This window comes from Amphibalanus amphitrite, unplaced genomic scaffold, assembly GCF_019059575.1.
Source record: "Amphibalanus amphitrite isolate SeventyFive unplaced genomic scaffold, NRLGWU_Aamphi_draft 000472F_arrow, whole genome shotgun sequence".
NCBI lineage: Eukaryota > Metazoa > Arthropoda > Thecostraca > Balanomorpha > Balanidae > Amphibalanus > Amphibalanus amphitrite.
The window spans coordinates 96,538-123,470 of record NW_024881966.1 but is presented as its reverse complement, the minus strand read 5'-3'; the positions used below and the strand labels follow the sequence as shown (position 1 = coordinate 123,470).

Below are 26,933 nucleotides of genomic sequence, written 5' to 3'. Positions count from 1 at the left end.
GTTATTGAGGTCAAACTGAGGTCATGTTCGAACAAAAATGAGCAAAAAACATGCAATCTTGAAACGCTCACCAAATCTACAGTTATCAAGCAATTCTAAAGTTCTTTATATGGTCTAGTAGGCAAAAAGCGGCGCTACAAAACTGCTATCTCGGATTTTCAAAATTTTGGGTTTTTGACCCCAAAAAATTCAAAAAATTGATTTTTTTAGAAAAACTTAAAAAAAAAATCCAAATTTTTTTCCGAATTTCGAAAATACCGGAATATATGTGATAGTCCCTACGCTCTTCTATATACATACCAAATTTCAGATCGATATCTCGTTTTTTGGCCAAGTTATAGTAAAAAAAATGTTCAAAAATGATGACGTCAAATTTTTGAACTCAATTTTTAGCAATTCTAGACCACGTACGGCAAAACAAAGACCACCATTGAACTCCCCGTGACGAGCTGCATCGATTCGATACCCATTTTATGCAAAAATATCAACTTTGAAATTTGACCTAATTTGACCTGACCTTGACCTGACCTTGACCTGACCTTGACCTTGACCAAAACGTGACCTAGGCTGGCCCCAAAGGCTGCCTGACCCACATCATCGCATTTGTCATGTGAAATGGACCATAAAACATGTATCACACGACACTTTCATATTGTGACCCCCCAGTGACCTGACCTCTGTGACCTGACCTGGTATCAGTGACCTCAAATAGCAAAATATGTGTTTGAAGAACATTTCCCCATCGATGATTTTCAATGAAATGCATTTTACTCGATTTTACAACGCATTTCTTGAAATGCCTATAAACGGTGAAAATTGGACCTTTGACCTGACCTGTGACGTCATCGGTTTGACCTAGATCAAAAAATTGGGTCACAAGGTAGTTCCCTGATAGGGCTATCCAACACCGTTTTCCTCTTGTCGCTAGGTTGCGTGGTTCTCGAGATCTTAGGGGGGGGGGGGCAAAATGCCCCCCCCCCAATGGGGCGCGTTGCTCGGCAGAGCCCAACGGGGCGCGGGTTAAGAAAAAGTATCCGTTTGTTGCAGTAAGCGTCAGTTAGTATGGCAATGAAGTGCTTTTACGTGCACATTGCATGGTACATAACGCACCACCTAATTCAATATACCCTGCCATACAGTAGGAATTGGTAAGAAGTTTTAGGATACATTCTACCATTTCACGACATGCATTGGAGGATCCAGTGAAGGGCATAGTGGGTATTTGCCCTCCCCATAGCTGAATCGTGTGGGAAAAACTATCCTTTTGCCGCTCCCAAAGCTTTTGGTGATGATAAATACCTATAATACGGCGTCGATGCCTATCTGGACGAAAAGCAGGTCTTTCCGTCACAGCCATTCTATGGAATGGAGCTGACCGCTCGCTGCTCATTATTTAGGTCGGTATGCTGATAACAGATGGAACTCCCTGAGCTGCACGCATGCATATTGCAGACGTAGTGAAGCGTTGTAAAGTCACCGGCGCGGCGGTGGGTCGGGGTCACCGAATGGGTCGGAAACTTTTGCCCTCTCCAAACGGATTAGCTGGATCCGCTCGTGAGTCATGTGACGTAAAACATACAAGACTCTGGACTTACTTAAGTGGAGACCGGGTTAACATCAAGTTGATTTAAAAATATACGTTTAAAAATGTTTTTGAAATAAATATAAAGATTGTAGGTCCTATATGAATAAGTCCTATACCTATAAGAGCATTCAAGGTCACCTGGGATCATCAACGCTAATTAACAAGGTCATGTCCTCAAACTTGACTTGCCTCGTCGATGAGCCTTGCTCAGACTTGCGATTACTCTAAATTTACAGATACCTAAATGTGCGTGCATTCATAGCTAGAACATGACAATATTTTTATATATTTCGTGACACTTGTGACGTCATAAACAAGTACATAAGCATCTGGTCAGACACATTTTGCACTCTAAATGATCGTTAGTCACCAACGTTTCGTTTGAGCCCAAAAACACGTTTGTATCTCATATAGTTTCTTAGTTACGAGCCCTGGCCAGTTTTTGTCCTGAGTTAAAACATAGTGCAGTGGCGGTCTCAGCCAACTTCGCCCTAGTGGGGGGGGGGGGGGGCATATGTTACCACTCACCTCTAACTAAAAAACTAAGAGGGCTAGAAAAACGCGGTAAAAAGCAGTCGATAGCTCTCAATGCGTACGTTTGAAAGTATTTCGGTCAATTTTCATCTTAGAGCAAAATTGGGGTCACTGGAGGTCATCAAAGGTCATAATTTGCCAAATGTCATCATATTTTCAGAAAACATGCATTTATCTCAGGAACTATGATAGTTAGAGAAACGCATGGAAAAGCAATCGATAGCTCTTGAGCTCTTCTTTTGATAAGGTCATCATCAAAATTGATCTCAGGTCAACGGTTTAGCCTCCAGAGGGCAAAAACTCCAATAATAGCTGTTTTTTACGAAAAGTGTTTTTCGACAATAACTTTTGACTAACAAAAAAAAACAAAAAAACAAGACATTTCTATTGCCAGAATCGTGTTTCTCTCGCCGAGACGCGTCGAATAAACTATAATTTGACCTTGAAAGGTCAACTTAAAAATTTGACCTCAGGTCAAGGTCATGACCTGACCGGAAAGGTCATGTTGCATATCATTCGATGCGTCTCAACAAGACAAACACAATGAGGCCATCCCCAGCGTCCTATCTCTTTCCAATCGAGAGTTATTGGCAAAAATCTGTTTGTAGCCTCAAATGACCTCGACCTTTTCTACCTTTCTATGACATTTCTAGAGGCTATCAGCAAAAAAGACACCATGGTCGTCACGGGTGGTTCAAATCATTAAGATTCTGAAATATTTGGACTGCTCCTATGCGTACACACGGATCTAGAGGCATTTTCATTTTTCTCCATTGACTTATAATGGTAAGGTCACGCCACTGGCCTGACCTTAGGTCACGGATACAAAAAATCGAGATAAAAAAAAAATAGAGGCGCCCACACCATCATGCAATCCACTAAGTTTCAAACGTTTCTGACAAACACTGCAGGCTGGAGAGGATTGCAAACTTTTTTAGGCTTGGTCAGTTAACTTGACCTGGTGACCTGACCTGACATGACCTGGTGTCCAAAATTTCACACATTGTCCAAAATTGATGTACCAAAAAGCTATCCTAAGCGGCGCGGCCGCGGTTTTTTATTCACACGCAAACAACGCGACAGGGTGGTAACATATGCCCCCCCCCACACACACACTGGGGCGAAGGATATATTAACCCGCGCCCGGCTGGGAGTCCTGGATTTCCACGCCCACGCCCTGGGGGGGTGTTTGAACACCCCCCTTGTAACTCGTCTCCTGGGCCGCGTAGCGATACGCGGAAGGCGGCGTTCGAAAGAGCGTCAAAAATAATGATAAAATCACTTCGTTCAATTTTTTGGTCAGGTCAAAGGTCAGGTCACCAGAGGTCATTGAAGGCAAAATTTCGCCGATTTCCAGGTCGAATGTCGAAAATTTCCAAGAAGCCAACACATAACTCGGGAACCAATAGAGCTACAGCGCCGCGGAAAAGCGCATTTGATAGCCCTATTAACGCCCTTTCTGAGTAATTCTCTCAGGTTTGACCTAACGTCAACGGTTTTGCCTGCAGGGGGCAAAAACTGCAAAAATAGCCGATTTTTCGGAAACAGTTTTTTCTGCAATAACTTTTGACCCAAGCCTTGTACTAGCTTACTTTCACCGGCATCGTGTTCCTCTCGTCAAGACGCATCGATGAGCTATATTTTGACCTTGAAAGGTCAACTTGAAAATTTGACCTCAGGTCAAGGTCACGACCTGACCGGAAAGGGTCATGTTGCATATCAGTCGATCCGTATCGTCGAGCTGAACACATCTAATGCGTTTTCATCGCTCTAGCATGCCTCTATCAAAAGTTATTTGCGAAAAACTGTTAGATACCATTCGTGACCTAAGATGACCTCAGGGCATAAACAAGGGTCACGGACACCATTTTCATGTTCAGTGTGTCTAAACCACTTGTATTTCGGTGTTTGGGAGTGTTTATAATGTCTTTCGTCCAAAAGAGGCGCATTTCAATTTTCTCCCATTGACTTATAATGGGGAGGTCGCAAAATTGACCTGACCTTAGGTCATCGATATCAAAATTCTAAGATATACATTTTGTACATGCTATTGCTTTTAGCAATCGCTAAAAGTTTCAAAGCGATCGGTCACTCGGTGTAGCTATGACAGACATTGAAACTTTTTATGAGGTGAGGTCACTTAAAGTGACCTGGTGACCTGACCTTGAATGACCTTGGTCTGAAATTCTCACAACATGTGTAGAATTGATGTATGATAAGGTGCACCAAAAACAGTGGCGCTCCGCGCCGCCGTTTTTGAGATATTCGCGAAAAACCACAAGGGGGGGGGGGGTGTTGAAACACCCCCCATGTGGTTTTTGGCACACCTTATCATATATCAATTATACACATGTTGTGAAAATTTGAGACTAAGGTCATTCAAGGTCAGGTCACCAGGTTACTTGAAGTGACCTCACCTCATAAAAAGTTTCAATGTCTGCCATAGCTACACCGAGTGACCGATCGCTTTCAAACTTTCAGCGATTGCTAAGAGCAGTAGCATGTACAAAATTGTTATCACATAATTTTGATATCGATAACCTAAGGTCAGGTCAATTTTGCGACCTCCTCATTATAATAAGTCAATGGGAGAAAACTGAAATGCGCCTCTTTTGGACGAAGGCCATTATAAACAATCCCAAACACCGAATTACAAGTGACTTAGACACACTGAACATGAAAATGTTGTCCGTGATTCCTGTTTATGGCCCTGAGGTCATCTCAGGTCACGAATGGTATCCAACAGTTTTTCGCAAATAACTTTTGATAGGGGCATGCCAAAGCGATGAAAACGCCTTAGATGTGTTCAGCACGACGATACGGATCGATCGATATGCAATATGACCCTTTCCGGTCAGGTCATGACCTTGACCTGAAGTCAAATTTTTAAGTTGACCTTTCAAGGTCAAATTTTAGTTCATTCCATGCGTTTTCACGAGAGAAACACGATGCCGGTAAAAGTAAGCTCGTGCAAGGCTTGGGTCAATAATTATTGCAGAAAAAACTTTTTCCGAAAAAAAAATGGTTATTTTGGCAATTTTTGCCCCCTGCAGGCAAACCCATTGAACTGAGGCCAAATTTGAGGATATTTTGCAAAAGAGCGTTAAAAGACCTTATCGAATGCGTTTTTCCGCGGCGCTGTAGCTCTATCGGTTCCCGAGTTACCCGTTGGCAGTTTCCAAAATGTTGAAATAGCCAACATTTTACCTTTGGTGACCTCTGGTGACCTGACCTTTGACCTGACCTAAAAAGTGGATGGAGTGATTTCGTCATTATTTTTGGCGCTCTTTCGAACGCCGCCTTCCGCGTATCGCTACGTGGCCCAGGAGCCGAGTTAGAAGGGGGGTGTTCAAACACCCCCCGCACCCAGCAGGGCGTGGAAATCCAGGACCCCCAGCGGGGCGCGGGTTAACCCGGCACCGCCTGGGCTATTTCCGTACCCACGACAGCCTGGGGGGGTCGGATCCGAACCACCCCTGTTATCTCGAAAACCAATGGTCGCATGGAGCCCCGCGAGGCGGCGTTCGAAAGGTCTCTACGAGACCTTCCAAAGCACTCTTAAGATTTTAAGATTGAGGTCAACTTTCTGGTAAAGGACAGGTCAAAGGTCAAATTCTGGGGCTTTGCATGATTAGGCTTACGGACAGCGGAATCGACAGCTGCTGCTCTAAACTCACCAAAAATGACCTCAAAGACCTAGTGAAGGTACCATGTGCGTATAGGGGTCATACTAAGTACAGGTCAAGGTCAGGTCAGGTCACGAAAGATCACGGTTTTCACTTTCTGCTACATGGGCGTGCGACACATGTTTTATGGCTTATTTTTCACGCCGAATCCGATGTTAATGGTTATAACTTATATGTGACCCCAAGTCACTGTGCTGGTGATAAGTGTGCATTGAAAGCATAAAAAAATCGTTTATACCATACATAACTAAACGAGGGCTAAGAAAAAGGTCAATTTTTCAACTTTTTATTTTTGACATAAAAATGCACTTTTCTAGACGAGCTTTGCCCCAGGAATCTAGTGGTGCCATTTGTTTTCACATGCGATGTTCAGAAGTGCCTCTAAATCACGAAAATGCTTATGACGTCACCATGCCCTATGCATGTTAGAGCTATTTTTTACAATTTGGGGGTCAAAAATCAAGATAGAAAGTTGAAATTTGGAACATCTTATGTTCTACTAGAGCTCTATAACATATTTGCCGGTTTTTTGGAAATTCTCAAAATTTTGGATTTTATAAGCTGTTTTCCAAAAAATATAGTTTTTTGAATTTTTAGGGGTAAAAATCGCATTTTATGGAAAATCCGAGATAGCCATTTTAAAGAACTTGTTAAGCTGCGTCTGTTCATGTCCTTAATTTGCAATTTTCTTTAAACCCTGAATTTCGGCGATTTTTTAAACATTTACCACTTTTTGACTGAAAACGCCATGTAGTTACGTCACTAAAATCGATATATCTAAAAAAATTGGAAATTTTTTCTTAAAAATTGCACAGGAGACGTCAAATTGATAGGGGAGAAGGTATGCCAAGTTTCAAGTCGATAGCGTAAGCGGTTCATAAGTTATTCAAGAAAAACGGAGGGGTTCGGATCCGACCCCCCCCCCCCCCCAGGCGGTCGCGGGTTAATATATTCCTGTCCGGGGCCGGGATGATTCAATAAATGTCACCGAGTTTTTTTAGCGAAAACTCCGAGGGCCGTTAGGCCCGAGGTGAATTTGCTAAAAAAAGCGAGGTGACATTAATTGAATTCCCGGCCTTAGGGCTGGAAAGTATTTCCCATACCTGCCAAAAAGCTCACAACTATAATATGATATAGTGACGTCAGCAGCCGTGTGGTTCAACGTGTTTAACCACACCCCTTGAACCACACGGCTTGTAATATTAAAGCATTGCATTAAACTTTGAAAAGTGTGGTACAGTGCACGTGCCGTTTAACCCGCGCACCGACGCGACGGGGGTCTGCGCCAACTTAGCACCCACGGGAGGGGGCAGATAACCGCCCCTCCTAAGATCTCGAGAACGAAGCAAGATAGCGACAAGCGGTAAACGGCATCGGATACGCACGGACAAGATCTACAATTTTTACAAAGGTCATTTTCAGGTCAGGTCAAAGATGACGTCACAGGGGTCGAAAAAGTCAAAACGGCGGCGCAAGATATGGAGAGAGTTTTTCTCGAATAACTTTCGAATTAGTCAAGATAGGAACAAACTAAGGGCATCATCGTGATCCTCTCGTCAATCCGCATCGATTGATATATATGTTGACCTCGAAAGGTCAAGGTCAAAGGCTGACCTCAGGTCACGTGACCTCGAGGTCATCATGTATATCATTCGATGCGTGTTGACGAGCTGAACACAATGAGACCATCCACGCGGCTGTATCTTGTTCCTGTACAGAGTTATTGGCAAACAACCGCTGGTAACCTTTGATGACGTCACATGACCTTACAGCTGTCCAACAGCAAAACAGACCTCAAGATAATGAAGGTTGATCGTATATGAAGTCATGTGTGGTATATGGGGCTATTCCGACCCGTTTTAGTGGTGAAAACAGGGAGTTTATTTTTCCCCCATTGACTTATGAGGTCGCGAAATTGACTTGACCTTAGGTCACCGACATCAAAATTCCGAGATAAACAAATTGTAGATACTAATGACCTTATAACATCCTGCGATTTTCAAAGGCCTCCGACATCTACTGTAGCTCTGGCACGGTGACAAAGTTGCAAAAAGTGACTTGAGGTTGGGTCATTCAAAGTGACCTGGTGACCTGACCTTGAAAGCTAGGAGGTTCAAACTTGCACACCATGTGCGAAATTGATGAGAGAATAGTCGTACTAAATTTCGCGGCGCTACGCGCTGCGGTTTTCCCGCTATCCGCGAAAAACCTCAGGGGGGCGGATATCCGCCCCCCCCCCCGTCGCACGGTAGGCGATCGGGCCGGTCTAGCCTTGCGAAACCTCAAAGACACTTTTTTTCCGAAAATTGGAAAATAACGCATACTAGTCGACAGAAAATGCATCAAAGATTACGTTTAGTGCATTTGCATGGATCAGGAGACATTTTTTTCGTAGACAGAAGTATCGTTAAAGACAGCGTTCCGTAACACTTCATAAGGGGGATAATCACAGCCGATTTTTACGCTCTTTGAATATTTTGCGGAACAATGAAATTGCTAGGTGTTGAGCATCCATTTTGCATGGAAAGTGAAATTTAGATGTTTAGGCAATTCCGCCATAGAAAGCAAGTAGACAAAATCAGTTCAAAATGTCTTATCATTAGGTTAACTTTTTATATTTTTTCTACCACTAAACATTACGTTCACTGAATTAACCCGGCAGTTGCTGGGGTATTTCGCCACCCACCGTTTGCTGGGGGGGGGGGGGCGTTAAACGCCCCCAGCCGATAACTTGAGAACCAATAGGCGCAGCGAAACGCACTAGGCGGCAAACGAAAGAACGCGACGAGACGCTTCAGATGAGTACTTTAAAGCTGAATTTCGAGGTCACAGGTCGGGTCAAGGTCAGGTCAAACACCTGAAATCGGGCTTTCAGTAGCATGGACTTCAGGACTTCGCAATGGGCGCCTCTCGTCATAAACTCCGTCAAAACGGTGCACAATCCATCATATAAGGCCTACAAGAGTGTCAGCTCCATGTAGGGGTCAGTCAAGCATAGGTCAGGGTCAAGGTCAGGTCAACCCGGTAGGCACATATCCTCGAAAATCAAAACTGATATTCGCAGCCTGTGACACATGTTTTATGGGTAATTTGGGGCGTAGAACACGATGGTGACATTCATTTTATCATATGTGTACGTGTTTGGCTGAAAAAGTTCAATTTAAGAAATGCATGTATCATGGTCGTGAAGTAGTCACGAGAAATTGCCAAGATTCAGTTCAAGATTTCGGAAAATACGGAACGATAATCAATAACACTATGCAACAGTCATTTTGTTCCTGAGTAACGACCGATTTTTTTGGACTCATTGGGTCCCATTATAACCGAAATGGGCATTTGTTTTGATCTGAAAATGCTTTTCCGGTTTTCAGAGACGATTTTCGATTTTTGGCCCCGAAATTCGGTTTTTGGCCCACTGTGTCCGGTGTAATTGAGTAATCGACTCGCGGTAACTTTCATCGCCCTTCCTATGCCACAAGCTTTCGAATGATATCCGGTTTTGCATATTTGCGTGTAAAAATAACGTCATAAATCTATGTTAAATTAAGAAAATATTGAAATTTTGTAAAAATTTGACATTTTTTTCGATTTCATTTCAAAATAGAGAAAAAACTAAAGGCCCTATCCAAATTCTGAGCCCAGTTCCTTGAAGAGCATTCAATTTCCGTTCGGAAGGTGCTATTTTAGTGCATTTTATAGCTTTACTGTGGCGTCCAGATTGAGTCACTTGAAAAACGGGCCCGCAGCCATTTCCATGACAATATGTGTTCAGTGCAGGGTTGTATACCAATCAAGTCGATTGAATTGATTGATTTGATTCAACGCATATTTTGAGTTGATTGGATTGAGTCGATTGACTTTTCGAGATGACTGGTTGACTGACTCGTTTGACTTCAGCGACTGGTTGACTGATTTGATTCCCGAAAATTAGAGTGACTCGTATGATTGAGTCGATTGAATGGAAAGTTCAAATAAGTTTTAGTTGACGAAAAATAATGACACCAATTGATGACATCAAAGATCACAAAACTACACTGAAAACTGCTTGTCATCATAACTGCAATATGGGGTAGATGGCCAAATAAAGAACAGGGCCTAAGCATAAACAGCCAACATTGACTTTCAACTGCAATAACTGCTCCAATCCTGGTGATAGAACCTGGCGATGCACCTACCTACCTTTCTGCACTCAGCAGGAAACGTTTTTTTTAATCCAGATGATAAAGTGCAAGGCCCTATATACTAATAAAGTGTGATTAACCTTCGCCCTGGTGGGGGGGGGGGCATTTTGGCCCCCCCCTGTGGTTTTTTAGCGATAACTCAGAAACCACTTGAGTTAGCGCCCTGAAACTTTGTATAGCTGTTTATTCAACATTTTTACATCATGTCCTTTTTTGGGGGGTTCGGGTCAGGTCAGGTCAGGTCACAAGGTCACCAAAACTGACACCACCTCTAAAAAAGTTCAAAGCTCTCTCAAAGACACAGCTTTTATCCGATCGATGTAAAATTTACAGTACTTGAAGATGTCACCCAGCTCTACAAAATGGCTATCTCGGATTTTTTATAAATGTGACCTAAGGTCAGGTCAGGTCATCGCTGCTCCCCATTATAAGTCAATGGGAGAATCGAAAAGTAGTTGTTTTTCAGCTAAATCGGGCGTGATTGTTCCTATATTTCGTTATTGAAGTGTCTTGGGTCAGCAAATCACAGCCCATGTGAAACCATTTGCTTGTGACCTCGCTGAGGTCACGCTAGGTCATCTCCCTGGTCACCAGAGGTCACCAGCGGTTTTTCTGCACTTACTTGTTATTGAATAGAGATAGAGACTCCGTTCGACGTTTATCGTGTTTGTCTCGTCAATGCGGATCGAATGATATGCAGCATGACCTATTTCGGTAAGGTCATGACCTTGACCTGAGGTCAAATTTTCAAAATGACCTTTCGAGGTCAAACTATATATCATTCGACGCGTCTCGACGAGCCAAGCACGATGGTGCATGAATCGTTTCTCTATTTTCTCGTGAATGCATGCTATAGTTAAAAACATTTTCAACGAAATTTGCCAAGTTGACCTTGCATGACCTCTGTAGGCCAAACCGTTGAGCTGAGGTCAAATCTGACGAACTTTGGCGAAAGAGCTTGAAAAGAGCTATCGATTGCTTTTTTCCGCGGCTCTCTAGCTCTTCTAGTTTCCGAGCTACAGCGGAATATGTCCGGCAACACCGAAAACACTGAAATTTGACCTATGATGACCTCTAGCGACCTCAATATTGACCTTAGCGAAAAAATGACCGAAATACTTTCGAACGTACTTGTTATGGGCTTTCGTTTGCTTTTTTCCGCGTCTTCCTAGCCCTCTTCGTTTTCGAGTTAGACGGGGGGGTCATTTTGGCCCCCCCCCCCCACCAGGGCGAAGGTGGCTCAGACCCACACCAGGGCGCGGGTTAATTAACAATTCACATCTCCACATCTCCTCAGAAACAACCCACTGAACTCTATGAATATCTGAAACCCCTACAAAAATAACTGAAACAAAAGCGCCGTTTTCGTCTCGCTAAATTTGCTGCATTGTTTAATTTGCAGCAGAATGTTTGTTGATCCTTTTCTCCTGAGAGCCTAAGCATAATATATTTAATATATTTCATTTTCCTTGAAATATTTTACCGAATATTATTAAGTGGTTTTATTTCAAATGAAATAATAATTAAAACGAAATTGGTGTTGTACAACCGATTTATTTTATGATGATCTACCATACTACATGATTATCAATGACGTCATCTTACCAAAAAATCAAAAGACGTAGAATAAGGATTTATAAAAGCTTAGCCCCATCCCACGTCTCAAATGCAAATGTGTGGAAAGATATTTCAGGCTGCCCGTCAGTCTCTGGTCAGTCTCTGTCTAACCGAAACCGTCACATGCAGGTAATATATTTATTTCTATTTCCCTATGGTTAATATGTTATTGATGCATATTATCCATTAAAATAGACATGGTGTAGGGCAAATGGCCAAATCACGAACACTGCCAAAATCCGAGCAGCCAACTTTCAGCTGCAATATCTGATATTTAGTGTAAATGGAGTTGGAATATGGCCAAAATTAAATTGACAACTTTAAGGTGAAAGGTGGTGATTTGGGTTCAGGGGCGAGTCAACTACTGGGTTATTTTGCACCCATTAATGAAAATTCTGCTCCAATTCTACCCATTGAACCTCGATATCATGATCCACCTGTCCATCGCTAGCTATCCTTCCTTATTACATAGAAACTTTGAATGGTAGGGCAATTTATAATTTTAAATGACAATATTTTTATGTTTCTTCTGTAGGTATGTAGGTTGGTAGGTACACCAGACTGCTATGGACACTTTTCCAAGTTGGTGGGGCAAAAAACCTAATGTATGTCTTGATTTGAGTCGTTTGATTGAGTTGATTGATTCCTTTCATTGTCGCGTTTGAGTCGATTGAATCAATTCCCGAAAACTGCTCTGACTTGATTGATTTGATTGGTTTCCCAAATTTTTCGTGATTGAATTGATTGCTATTGATTGAATCGTATACAACCCTGGTTCAGTGCATGAAGAATCATTCTAACAAATGGAGGTACAGATCAAGATTCTGAGCGACAGGACTGCTCAAAAGTAAGTTCCTGCGTTTGGCCCGAGGTCACAAGGGGTCAACAACATGACCTCAGTTGACCCCTCGTTGATCCTATGGCGTTAACATACGTTATCAGGTTAATGCTATGTGATATGACATAGGATATGTGTTTAGGTTAACTCAATCTGGACGCCACAGGAATCCGATAAAATGCACTAAAAAGGTACCTTCCGAACGGAAATTGAATGCTCTTCAAGGAACTGGGCTCAGAATTTGGATAGGGTCTTTAGTTTTTCCTCTATTTTAAAATGAAATCGAAAAAAATGTCAAATTTTTACAAAATTTCAACATTTTCTTACTTTAACCCTCGCATGTGTGCGCCGTTTGCCAGCTTCTAATGTGTAGGGGGGGGGGGGGTCGGTTGGACCCCCCCCCCTTGCCGTTTGGCCCCTGATCGAGCTAGAGCTTCGCGGAAAAAACGAGCGTGTTGCCCGTGACGAGAGGAAGCCGATGATACCCAATTTTAAGGTCCTAGGTCATTGGTTGACCTTCCAGGTCAGGTCAATGACCCAAAGTCGGGAAAATCGGGACCTGTTAGAAAGTCGTAAAGTGTGGCTGCTAAGGGGTTTTTCGGGGTGCTGATCACGAATATCGTGTTAGTTTTGATCACAGATGATGTCTTGAAGCATTTAGACCAGGTCGGGTCAGGTCAGGTCAGGTCAACCAGTAGGCGTCGTGACGGGTATTCGTAGTACGTGTCAACCGCCTCTGACAGCTTCGTAACATGTTACGAAGTCACCAAAACTACTTCGTAAATGTTCAAATGGTTGCTAAATTCGAATTCAGCTCCAAAAACAAGCCTAGAAACATGTAAAACTCGAAAAAGTGACCCGAGGTCACCCGAGGTCACCAAAGGTCAATGACCTGACCTGACCTTCAGGTGACCTTGACACACACGGGAGTAACATCAAATCACATGTTTGAACGTTTGAAACCACGAAAAGCTTGCAAACACGCGGCTAGTGCGAGCCGACATACGCGAAATCGCGATTCCGGCCAAACATGGTCTCGGAAAAGAGGTCACAGGTCAAAGGTCATTTGGGTCAGGGTCATGAAATTTTCAGGGTAGGTGTAAAATTGATTAATGCGAGGGTACTGAAAGTTTCGTTGCGATCGGCCGCTTTTTACGTGAGTTATTTGCGAAAAACCATGGGGGGGGGTCCATCAGACCCCCCCCCCCTACACATGCGAGGGTTAACATAGATTTATGACGTTGTTTTTGCACGTAAATATGCAAAACCAGATATCATTCGAAAGCTTGTGGCATAGGAAAGGCGATGAAAGTTACGGCGAGTCGATTACTCAATTACATCGGACACGGTGGGCCAAAAACCGAATTTCGGTGCCAAAAATCGAAAATCGTCTCTGAAAACCGGAAAAACATTTTCGGATCAAAACTAATGCCCATTTCGAATATAATAGGACCCAATGAATAAGAAAAATTCGGTCGCTTTCCAGGAACAGAAAATGTTTCATTTTTTGTTGCATAGTGTAATCGAAGATAGCCATTTGATTGTTCATGGTATTGGCAGTCTAATGGCGTTTACGGCATGTCTGTATGTCTATTTTGTGATTTTATATGATTTTTTGAACATATGCCGTTTTTGGTCGAAAAGTCAGAAATCATGACGTCACTAAAACCTCGATATCTCAAAAATGTTCCGACCGATTTTTTTGAAGCTTTGCCAGAATGAACTTCAATCGATTCCCTACAGGTACCCAAAATTTGGTGCGCCTGCGGCGCGCCGTTTTTATGCTATGGCCCGGCGAAAAAAGTGGGGGCGTTTAACGCCCCCCAACCAGCAACTCGCGGGTTAACAAGCCCAGCAAAAAAAGTTTTACGAGGATGAACTGAAAATATTGCTGTATCGCATGCACTAAGACACTATCTATCAGGGGAGCCAGTGAAAATTTGCAGCCACTTGCAGCTCTGGCATCCAGACACTTTTTTCTTTTAAGGGTTGGCTGTGGCTTGGTGCACTTGAGCACAAGTGGTTAATGCCCCAAATGGTGTTTTCGCGATAGCTCAAAACACCCAGGCAATAGAGAGCTGCAACCTGGCATACCTGACCTTTGATGCACGCTGGATCTTGTGACACCAACTGCACTTTCAAGTCAGGTCAGGTCACTGACCTATGACGTCATACATGAACCTCTGCACGATCATCAGATGTCGCAACCTTCCAACGCTCTCAGTGACAGAGTAACTTTCACAGGGAGGTGAGACTTGCAGGACTTATTGTCCTTCAGAGGTCTTACAACTTGTATATCTCATATTTTTCCTAAATGTCACATAAAGTGAGGTTGGTCACGTGACCTCACCTATAAGTCAATGGGGAAATATGAAAACTGTTATTTTGGCGCCAGGAATGGTATTCAATTGTCTCAAGTTAATGGAATCGTTACTTCATGCACTCCTTGCAAGATCTGATGCTGCATTTTTGCATTGTTGACCTTGCATGACGTCATTTATGACGTCACTAGGGTCATACGAGTTTTTCGTCAATAACTCCCGATCAAGTTGAGCTAGAGAGTCGACAAGGTCACCAATGGACTCCGGAAGACCTGCCGAATCGAATGATATGCGATATGACCTCCTTCGACCAACTTCGTGATTTGAAGACCTCTGACCTGACCTTTACTCGAGGTCAAGGTCAGGTTGACCTTACGGTGGCCTCACCTGAACAAAAGTATACCATTCGACGCGCCTGAGCAAGGCGAAATCGACGATGTCAAAATCGTGGTTCTGCGGCCATTTTTTGCTAACTTATTTACCAAAAAACAAACCCGCTGATTGGGTCACGTTATGAAATGGGGCCTTGCCGGGCGAGATTTACGCTGTTTCATGATATGTGTAAATTGGTAGGGCATAATCGTTTGAATAAAAAAATGGTTTAGAAGCAATTTTCTACGGAGGTACACACCATTTCAACGTCCTACCCAGCTCATACCGTCATAAATTTCGACCTACCCTCAAAAGTATTCATGCGTTGTTCGAGCAGCAATTAGGCGAATTGCAAGCTCGCCACAGAGCACAAATTCTATAAGAGATAGTCCTTATTTAAAACACATGCTCATTGGATATTCAAGAAGGTTGCTCCTAAATATTGTGGTTCTAGCTTCAAAAACATTGATGTTATTAATGCCGATAGGTTTCGCGAGGCCACACCGGCCGGATCGCCCACTGTGCGTCGGTGCGCGGGTTAAATGCCTGGATGTCTCGATTTAATCATGCAATGTAGCAGGTATGGGAAAACCCGCGCCCTGCTGGGGGGGATGCTTGAACACCCCCCCCTTGTGGTTTTTCGCAAATATCTCAAAAACGGCGGCGCTCCGTTTTTGGTACACCTTATCATACATCAATTCTGCACATGTTGTGAAAATTTCAGACCAAGGTCATTCAAGGTCAGGTCACCAGGTCACTTGAAGTGACCTCACCTCATAAAAAGTTTCAATGTCTGCCATAGCTACACCGAGTGACCGATCGCTTTGAAAGTTTTAGCGATTGCTAAGAGCAATAGCATGTACAAAATGTATATCTCAGAATTTTGATATCGATGACCTAAGGTCAGGTCAATTTTGTGACCTACCCATTATAAGTCAATGGGAGAAAATTGAAATGCGCCTCTTTTGGACAAATGACATTATAAACACTTCCAAACACTGAATTACAAGTGGTTTAGACACACTGAACATGAAAATGGTGTCTGTGATCCCCTGTTTATGCCCCTGAGGTCATCTTAGGCCACGAATGGTATCTAACAGTTTTTGGCAAATAACTTTTGATAGAGGCATGCTAGAGCGATGAAAACGCCTTAGGTGTGTTCAGCTTGACGATACGGATCGACTGATATACAACATGACCCTTTCCGGTCAGGTCATGACCTTGACCTGAGGTCAAATTTTCAAGTTGACCTTTCAAGGTCAAGTTATAGTTCATTCGATGCGTCTTGACGAGAGGAACGCGATGCCGGTAAAAGTAAGCTCGTACAAGGCTTGGGTCAAAAGTTATTGCAGAAAAACTGTTTTAAAAAATCGGCTATTTTTGCAGTTTTTCCACCCTGCAGGCAAAACCGTTGACGTTAGGTCAAATCTGAGAGAATTACACAGAAAGAGCGTTAATAGGGCTATCGAATGCGCTTTTCCGCGGCGCTGTAGCTCTATTGGTTCCCGAGTTATGCGTTGACTTCTTGAAAATTGTCGACATTCGACCTGGAAATCGGCAAAATTTTGCCTTCAATGACCTCTGGTGACCTGACCTTTGACCTGACCAAAAAATTGACCGATCTGATTTCGTTATTATTTTTGACGCTCTTTCGAACGCCGCCTTCCGCGTATCGCTACGTGGCCCAGGAGCCGAGTTAGAAGGGGGGTGTTCAGACACCCCCCCCCCAGCAGGGCGTGGAAATCCAGGACCCCCAGCCGGGCGCGGGTTAAGCGACCCACATTACCATCTAACAAGCGAGTCTGCAAGTTTTGAACATGCGAGCCACTTCGTATTGCATTCCAAAGTTTGATTTTGAGCAAATTTTCGATTTTCCTCGCTGCGAGGTTTGCAAGTTTTGGTGTATTTTGTTGAAGTCGGTTGTTGGTTTGATGTGCTGTTATTGATACAATATGTAATTTTCTGAATGTGTATCGGCTTCACTGCATTCATGTAGTGACCATAAGAGAATGGTGATGAATGAGAACTACACCCGCAAACCCAAAACCCGCAGACTCGCAACCCGCATTCGATGTCCAGTGTGGGGCGGCCTTTAGCACGGCTACCGTCAGTTCTGATAACCTCCGCCATGCAGGCGCACTGGCGCTAGTGTTCCCATGTCCGCCGGTGGACCGTAACGCATATCACTGCGACTCGTGACAGCGCACACGCTACTTTTTTGCGAGGATCCAGCTCAACAAGAAGCGAACGCCGAGGGGTTCCCATCCTCCCCCTCGGCCAGGCGTATGTAGACAACTGACAGGTTCGGCGAGGGCTGATTTCATATCACCTGCTGCATCAATATTTTACAGATGCATAGGGTACCTAAGTGGCATGATTTCGTTGGAAAGGCCTGCGAGACCCCGTATCAAGAGGGGAATTAGTCAGAGCCAATCCCCCAGGGCACAAGCTCATAACCCATTTTCGGCGCCTGCAGTCGGCACTCACCCTTCCCGGTGCTTCTCCTTTTGCTGCTGCATCTCCTCCTGCTGACGCTTGATCACCTCGTCTTTGTCCTTGCTCGACGACCGCTCGTGAACCAGCTGCCGGCAAATGTCAGGTCATAAGTCGTCTCAAAACAGCCCATATGGGCAGGTCAGCGGAAGGTCAATGATAAGGTGAACTTTAAAGTGAGTTCATATGCCACGGTTTAGAGATCAGTCAGATCTCAGATAAGGTCAGTAACAGTCAGGCAGGTAAGCAAAGCACGTATAATTGAGTGACCAACCGTTCGCAGAGTACGGCAATATGATACTTACATCAGACAATTAAGATCAATTGTGAATTGGCACATTTTTACATAATTGAGTTCATATAACTGCTAAAACAGTGCATTTGACTTAGCGCATGCAAAAAATCAGTTTAATGAGCAGTGAGCAAGTTGTCAAATCGCTATACCTATATCGTGATATCTATACTAACCCGCGCCCTGGTGTGGGTCTGAGCCACCTTCGCCCTGGTGGGGGGGGGCCAAAATGACCCCCCCGTCTAACTCGAAAACGAAGAGGGCTAGGAAGACGCGGAAAAAAGCAAACGAAAGCCCATAACAAGTACGTTCGAAAGTATTTCGGTCATTTTTTCGCTAAGGTCAATATTGAGGTCGCTAGAGGTCATCATAGGTCAAATTTCAGTGTTTTCGGTGTTGCCGGACATATTCCGCTGTAGCTCGGAAACTAGAAGAGCTAGAGAGCCGCGGAAAAAGCAATCGATAGCTCTTTTCAAGCTCTTTCGCCAAGGTTCGTCAGATTTGACCTCAGCTCAACGGTTTGGCCTACAGAGGTCATGCAAGGTCAACTTGGCAAATTTCGTTGAAAATGTTTTTAACTATAGCATGCATTCACGAGAAAATAGAGAAACGATTCATGCACCATCGTGCTTGGCTCGTCGAGACGCGTCGAATGATATATAGTTTGACCTCGAAAGGTCATTTTGAAAATTTGACCTCAGGTCAAGGTCATGACCTTACCGAAATAGGTCATGCTGCATATCATTCGATCCGCATTGACGAGACAAACACGATAAACGTCGAACGGAGTCTCTATCTCTATTCAATAACAAGTAAGTGCAGAAAAACCGCTGGTGACCTCTGGTGACCAGGGAGATGACCTAGCGTGACCTCAGCGAGGTCACAAGCAAATGGTTTCACATGGGCTGTGATTTGCTGACCCAAGACACTTCAATAACGAAATATAGGAACAATCACGCCCGATTTAGCTGAAAAACAACTACTTTTCGATTCTCCCATTGACTTATAATGGGGAGCAGCGATGACCTGACCTGACCTTAGGTCACATTTATAAAAAATCCGAGATAGCCATTTTGTAGAGCTGGGTGACATCTTCAAGTACTGTAAATTTTACATCGATCGGATAAAAGCTGTGCCTTTGAGAGAGCTTTGAACTTTTTTAGAGGTGGTGTCAGTTTTGGTGACCTTGTGACCTGACCTGACCTGACCCGAACCCCCCAAAAAAGGACATGATGTAAAAATGTTGAAGAAACAGCTATACAAAGTTTCAGGGCGCTAACTCAAGTGGTTTCTGAGTTATCGCTGAAAAACCACAGGGGGGGCCAAAATGGCCCCCCCCCCCCACCAGGGCGAAGGCTAATGGAAGGTAAGTTATAATGTAATAAATAGCGTAATAAATAAAACTATGGCTATGGTTATTTATTACGCTATGACCACACAACATGTAGGCCCTGCTGACAGGGGGCGGTGACTGAGTGGTAGATAACTCACTGTGCGCTCCAGTTCGTGCAAGCGCTCCATCAGTGAGGCGTTGGTTTGCTTCAGGTCGTTGGTTTCGCTTATGAGGTCTTCATTGCGCGCCTCGGTCTCGCGCAGCTTGGCCTCCGTGGACGAATTGGTGACGCGCAGTTCCTCTAACTGGTTCGCATGGAGCAGTCAGGGCGGAAGGTGATGGCCAGATTGGGCGCGAACACAGGTTGAGAGGTCTCAGACGTGCAGCTGACTGATCCAATCAGGGAGTGGCATTGGGGCATTCGTCTCTTCCTCAGCACCCAAAATTCACTCGATTTTCCAATTTCCCTCACATATAACCCGCGCACCGACGGGGGGGCGGATATCTGCCCCCCCCCCTGAGGTTTTTCGCGGATAGCGGGAAAACCGCGGCGCGTAGCGCCGCGAAATTTGGTACGACTATTCTCTTATCAATTTTACACATGGTGTGCAAGTTTGAACCTCCTAACTTTTAAGGTCAGGTCACCAGGTCACTTTGAATGACCCAACCTCAAGTCACTTTTTTGCAACTTTGTCACCGTGCCAGAGCTACAGTAGATGTCGGAGGCCTTTGAAAGTCGCAGGATGTTATTAGGTCATTAGTAGCTACAATTTGTATATCTCGGAATTTTGATGTCGGTGACCTAAGGTCAGGTCAATTTCGCGACCTCCCCATTATAAGTCAATGGGGGAAAAATCAACTCCCTGTTTTTACCACTAAAACGGGTCGGAATGGCCCCATATACCATACCTACATGACTTCATATACGATCAACCTTCACTACCTTGAGGTCTGTTTTGCTGTTGGGCAGCTGTAAGGTCATGTGACGTCATCAAAGGTCACCAGCGGTTTTTTGCCAATAACTCCGTACAGAAACACGATACAGCCGCGCGGATGGTCTCATTGTGTTCAGCTCGTCAAGACGCATCGAATGATATACATGATGACCTCGAGGTCACGTGACCTAAGGTCAACCTTTGACCTTGACCTTTCGAGGTCAACATATATATCATTCGATGCGGATTGGCGAGAGGATCACGATGATGCCCTTAGTTTGTTCCTATCTTGACTAATTTGAAAGTTATTCAAGAAAAACTCTCTCCATATCTAGCGCCGCCATTTTGACTTTTTCGACCCCTGTGACGTCATCTTTGACCTGACCTGAAAATGACTTGTGTAAAAATTGTAGACCTTGTCCGTGCGTATCCGATGCTGTTTACCGCTTGTCGCTATCTTGCTTCGTTCTCGAGATCTCAGGGGGGGGGGCGGTCATCCGCCCCCCCCCCCGTCGGTGCGAAGTTGGCGCAGACTTCAGTCGGTGCGCGGGATAAAGAGCAATAAGCAATCCTAAATATAAGTGTTTTCAGCTTGACATTAAGAATTAACCCTCGCCCATGTAGGGGGGGGGGGGTTGGTGCACCCCCCCCCCCCTGAGGTTTTTCCTAGCTACACGCCGAACCGTTTCAGATAGCCTGCTCAAATTTTCAGTACCCTTTGGGGCATCCTTTGCGCAACTTTTGGTATTTTTTTTTGTCAAGGTCATGTCAGGTCACGGAGTTATGACGTCATAAAGGGAACATCCTCCGGCCAGATTTACGCTAAATTGGAGATTGCTTCACAATGGTATAAATGCCGACTGACCTGACACACTGATGGATTGTTTTATAATCATAACTGGCTGATTTGACATTGGCACATGTCCGTTGACCTTTTCAAGGTTACTAAAGGTCAAGGTCAGGTCAGTGACCTCGGTTGACCTGTCATGACTTCTTGCACTTGTATGCCTTTTCGGGGTATTTTGATGCCCTGAATTCGAATTTGCTATCCATTTCAGGCATCGTCAGTTGTTTCTTGTAGTTCATTTTGGGTCAGGGTCAGGTCAGTGACGTCACACGCCTGACGTGACCCAATGCACAAATGACCTTGCAGACTTCCGATGCTCCCAACGCATCATTTTTAGAGTTATGACATCGAAATACACACCAAACGATAGACAATTGATCAAGGATCACGATAGTGAAGGTTTCAAGTCGATATCTCTTACCGTTTTGCCGCAATCGGCGCGGAAATCTGAAAAAGTTAGATTTTTTCCGAAAATTTGACTATTGACCGGTCATAAGTAGGTCAAATATTGACCTAGGACCAAAAAATATACCACCAATCGCGAGATCTCGTTGAGAGCAATCCTTTTTTTTCCGCTAAGCTCTACGACGCTCCGTTTTCAAACGCCAGGGGGGGTCGCACCAACCCCCCCCCCTGCATGGGCGAAGGTGGCAAAACACCGTTTACGGGCGAGGGTTAAGGAAGCGAAATCTAATAACTTCTTTATTTTATATTTTTTTCTATGCCGCCACCCATTATCAGGTGACCAGGAGTGCCCCCTCCCTCTATCCCAGCGACACACAGAACCTTACGTTAACACCATAATAACTTAAAATTGCAAGTCGCGGCACTCCCTGCTAGGAAATGAAATGTAACATAAAAAAGCAGAAGGGAGAAAGCCATACGAATTAGAGGAACAAAAAAGAAGCAAAGTAGTCAACACTGCAATCAGTCGTGACTGCTCACTACTGAAAGCCCCCAATTTATCAGCACACTTACACATCCATCACACTCAAAACACCCACACACGCCGGGGAAAGTGTCAAAGTCCACTGGGGCAGGTTAGTTAGAGGGGGATCCACAGTCATAGCCAAGTCATCATCAAACTCTGGTCAAATTCAGCACATGTCAGCAGCAAGGTAGCCCGGACTCCCAGAGCACCCAACGAAGCGAGGCTTGTTGTCGGGCGCTCCAAGGTCCCAGGCCGCCAAACAGATGGGGTGGCATATTACAGTATCATGCACACATCACACTTACACACTCATTTACACAAATAAATGATATCATGCAACCCAGCCAATGTAGGTATGCGCCCTAGTTTAGGCACATATTCTTTACACACTTGTGTGTACTCAATTCAAACATGATAAAATGCCATGATGCACACCCAACAGTGTAGGTGTGCAACAAAGTCCATTCTCATTCTCTTACACACTTGTGTGTACTTAGTTCAACATAATTAACCCGCGCCGGGCCGGTGCTCTGAGATTCCGCGCCGGGCCGGGGGGGGGGTGTCTGAACACCCCCCCCCCCCTACTAACTCGGCTCCTGGGCCACGTAGCGACACGCGGTAAGCGGCAATCGAAAGAACGTCCAAAATAAGGACGAAAACACATCGGTCATTTTTTGGGTCAGGTCAAAGGTCAGGTCACCAGAGGTCACCAAAGGTCAAATGTCCACTATTTCAACATTTTGGAAACTGCCAACGGCTATCTCGGGAACCGATAGAGCTACAGCGCCGCGGAAAAGCGCATTCGATAGCCCTTTTACAGACCTTTCTGAGTAATGTTCTCAGATTTGACCTCAGGTCAACGGTTTAGCCTCCAGGGGGCAAAAACTTCAAAAATAGCCGTTTTTACGAAAAACGTTTTTTCGGTAATAACTTTTGACTCAAAAGAGTCATGACATTACTTTTGCCACCATCGTGTTCCTCTCGTCGAGTCGCGTCGAATGAACTATAATTTGACCTTGAAAGGTCAACTTGAAAATTTGACCTCAGGTCAAGGTCATGACCTGACCGGAAAAGGTCATGTTGCATATCAGTCGATCCGCAACGTCGAGCCGAACACATCTAAGGCGTTTTCAGCGCTCTAGCACGTCTCTATCAGAAGTTATTAGCGAAAAACTGTTAGATTCTGTTCGTGACCTGAGATGACCTCGGGGACATAACGAGGGGTCACAGTTGCCATTTTCCGGTTCAGTGTGTCCATTTCACCTACATCTCGATGTTTGAGAGTGTCTAGAATAACGTTCGTGCAAAACAGACGCTTTTCAATTTTCTCCCATTAACTTATAATGGAGAGGTCGCAAAATTGACCTGACCTTAGGTCACCGATATCAAAATTCCGAGATATACATTTTATAGATATTGTTGCTCTTATCAATCGCTGAAAGTTTCAAGGCAATCAATCAATCGGTGTAGCTATGACGAGCATTCTTATTTTTTCTGAGGTGAGGTCACTTAGCGTGACCTGGTGACCTGACCTAAGGTGACCTGGGTCTGAAATTTTCACAACATGTGCGGAAAAGATGCACAAAGAGGTGTGCCAAAAACGGCGGCGCTCCGCGCCGCCGTTTTTGAGATATCTGCGAAAAACCACAGGGGGGGGGGGGTGTTCAAACACCCCCCCGGCCCGGCGCGGGTTAAATGCCATTATGCACAAGTGTAGGCATGAACAGAAGGTCATACACTTACTCATTACACACTTGTGTGTACTTATGTCACACTTGTCAATTGTCACAATGTACACTGCACAGGGCGTACCTAATCAGTGTAGGTACGCACCTAAGATCATAAACATTCACACTTACGTACAAATACATGCACATGCAATTATACATATACATACTACATACATTATAGACACTTGTATACGTATCTAGGCAAATATACATATTAATTACCATAGGCATGGTAGCGTAGGTATAGGATGAGAAGTCGAAAACATCGCCTGTGAGTAATGCGTTTATCAATACTCAGTATTTATTAATTAAACGCTCTTTTACAATTCTTTTTAATGTATGTTTGGAAGGAGGTACATGTTGAATTTGAGGAAACAGGGTGGTTATAATTTCATTCCAAACTCTAGGTCCAGTCCATGCTATTGTTTGCGTTTTATACTTTTTGTAAGTAAATATTTCCTCAAAATGTCTAGCAGAGCGATTGCTTCTGCCGATGGGATGAAATCTGAACATCCGATCTATTCCATCTGGTAGATTGTTGCATATTTTTCTATGCAAGATGAGTAGCATCTGCTGATTTCCAATGTCTTTTATCTTGAGAAGCTTAAGTTTTTTGAAAATTGGATCAGCATGTGCCATCTTCGGCTGACCATCTATAACTCTTATAACACGTTTTTGGAGTTTTTCAATTTTTGACAAGCTTGATGAGTATGTATTACTATAAATAAAGCAACAGTAATTGACATATGATAAGAACAAAGCATTGTAAAGCAGTAACAAATAGTCACTGCTTAGAAAATATTTTACTTTGGTAATCATACCAGCATTTCTACACAGCACGGTACATAGCTTGTTAATGTGTGTGTTCCACTTCATATCTTCATCAATAAACATTCCAAGGTATTTAACAGTTCCAGTCCTTTGAATTTCGACACCTCCTAGTTTCAGCATTACATCCTGTCTGTTTTTCTTGTTTGAATATATTTGGTACAAGGTTTTATCTGTGTTAACTGATAGCTGGTTTGCAGAAAACCATTCGGATATCTTGGGCATAATGGCATCGATGGAACTTTGTAAATCTGCTTCATTTTCACACTCCACACTGTAAAAAATATTGACGAGCTATGTGTCAAAACAAGGGTCTCGAAACAGTCACCAGGTTGTCAATGCTTCCGGTACCTACCACTTGACTAGTTACCGCTTAGTTAGCTTACAGGCTGAGAACTATCCAGATCGTTATGATCCGGTATTGTAATGATACCCTAGGTGTATCTTTGTTTTGAAGTGCTGAATTAACTATCAAGGTTGTTTGACGTTTGTTTTCGCCTCAATCCGAAACGAGGAAGACCCTCATCAAATTATTAGGTGAAAGCCAGCCTCAGGATGATCAAAATACTAGGGGTAGTTTTGTCATAGTAATCTGTGAAGGGTGAGGAACAAGCCGTAGCAATGCACTCGTCACTAAACCAGCCTGAGATTATTCGCCAGGTAGCTGCCGCGTTTCCCTACTTGCTGAATCATGTTTGCAACTTTCCATTTCCAGACACTTTTTACGGCAAATAAATTGTTGGGTTATTTGGAAGGTGAATGACAATTTTATTTCTATAAGGCAATGCATTTGTATTTCCGATTGCCCTAAAACTTTTTTTTTCAATCGTTTGCGGTAGGTTTTTATTGTTCGCAATAAAGTTGCGCACCTGTGAATCCTTCACTTAATGCGTTCCCGGCTTCCCGGCGCCAGTTGCGCTGTGCCGTGCCGCGTTCGGTCGGGGGTGCGCGCGTCTGTGCAGTGCGAGTGTTTATCACTGGGCAAACCTGTATCGTTTCCATTTGTGCAGTGTCTAGTTATGAAGAATGGCTTGCCGATATATGACATGCAGTGATCGACGTTCTGATTCAATAACTTGCCATAAGCCATTATTCTCAACCAAATCGCGCAGAGACGTTTGCAAAGTTGTCGAGGGGGGGGGGGGGGGGGGGAACAAGAGCGATTTTAAATGAATTGCTCTCCATGCAGTGCAATAGGACTTAGGTTTAATTTTTCGAAAGTTGTGGAGCCGCCCCCGGTGTCCGGCCTGGCCAACTCTCTCAAGAACCGACAGCTAACGGAACACTTAAGTTTCACTACGACGATTTCCGCCAAAGTTATGAAGAAAAGGCAAGTGCAAGAAGTACAAAACTTCTCTTGGTAATCAAAACTTAGGTTTGGCAAATTCCAAACCCTAAGTCACTACAACTGTGGATATAAATAAGCTGGTTATTGACGGCCAAGCTCTGGCCAATCTGAGGTTCAGACCTATCATCAAGTTCATGAGGCAGCTGCGGTTGGGCGGCTCACGGGCTCCACTGCATAGGCTCAGGCAGGTACTCTACAAAATGTCTTCTGTGTTCTTAGGTTCAGATCTATCGATAGGTATGTGCATGCTTCTGATTCGATTGATAACTGTAACCCATTTATGCCCAGGAATATTGACCATCATGAAAATCGACGAAATCAAAATATGTTATGCTCCTACCAGGGCCTTGTATGGAATCGAAAATATTTTTTGCCTGCAGCAAAAGTTTCTCGAGAAAAACGTAAAAAACATGCGTTGCGAAATCGCAACGAAGGGCACACCGGGCGCCATCAGCGTTGCGAAAACGCAACGACGGGCACATCAGACGGACATAAAGTACACTGAACTGCCGTATATGCTAATATATTTTGACAAAACATCAATCAACTGTTGACAACTATTGCTTGAAAATGCGGAACCCACATCCGTCATGCTCTATAACCCGCCTAAGAGCCTCAGTGAGGAAGCATAACTTCATGATTCGCGAACGGGGAGATGGCAACACGGTCATTATCAACCATTTACGTTGTCCATTGCTGTTCATTTAAAGTTGTGGTCGACACGTATCCAGGGTGATGCTTTCTTTTTGGAAGCTAGACAGATCCATTACCTCCACCTATCAGACCCTGCACAGTGCACACTGAATACAATTAAACGGAGGATTGGGAGTAAACCAGTGCCTCTCGTATGCGCGTATATCCGCAATCATTTTTAACCACCCTCCTAGAGTCGTACCCATTCTCAGCAAAAAGAAAAAAGACCGATCCGGCTCTAACAAATTACCCGCGTAAGGCGTAGCGCATCACAACAAATCGACTCCCAGTTTATCATGTTTACACCTAATCCAAAATTTTCATGGCCCCACTCTCAGCGACCTTCACGTGTAACCTCTTTCTCGAGAC

General features: G+C 44.1%; 1 protein-coding gene across 2 annotated transcripts in view; it reads right to left on the bottom strand.

Moving 5' to 3' along the window:
- Window positions 1-26,933, bottom strand: part of LOC122392160 (nucleolar protein dao-5-like) — a 179,300-nt gene that overhangs the window by 71,551 nt on the left and 80,816 nt on the right. For both annotated transcript variants that reach the window (XM_043386739.1, XM_043386740.1), the window contains 2 exons: window positions 19,411-19,557; window positions 17,622-17,716 (listed from right to left, as the gene is read on the bottom strand). In XM_043386739.1, coding sequence (XP_043242674.1) covers window positions 17,622-17,716; window positions 19,411-19,557 — 242 coding nt within the window. The remainder of the gene's footprint in view (window positions 1-17,621; window positions 17,717-19,410; window positions 19,558-26,933) is intronic.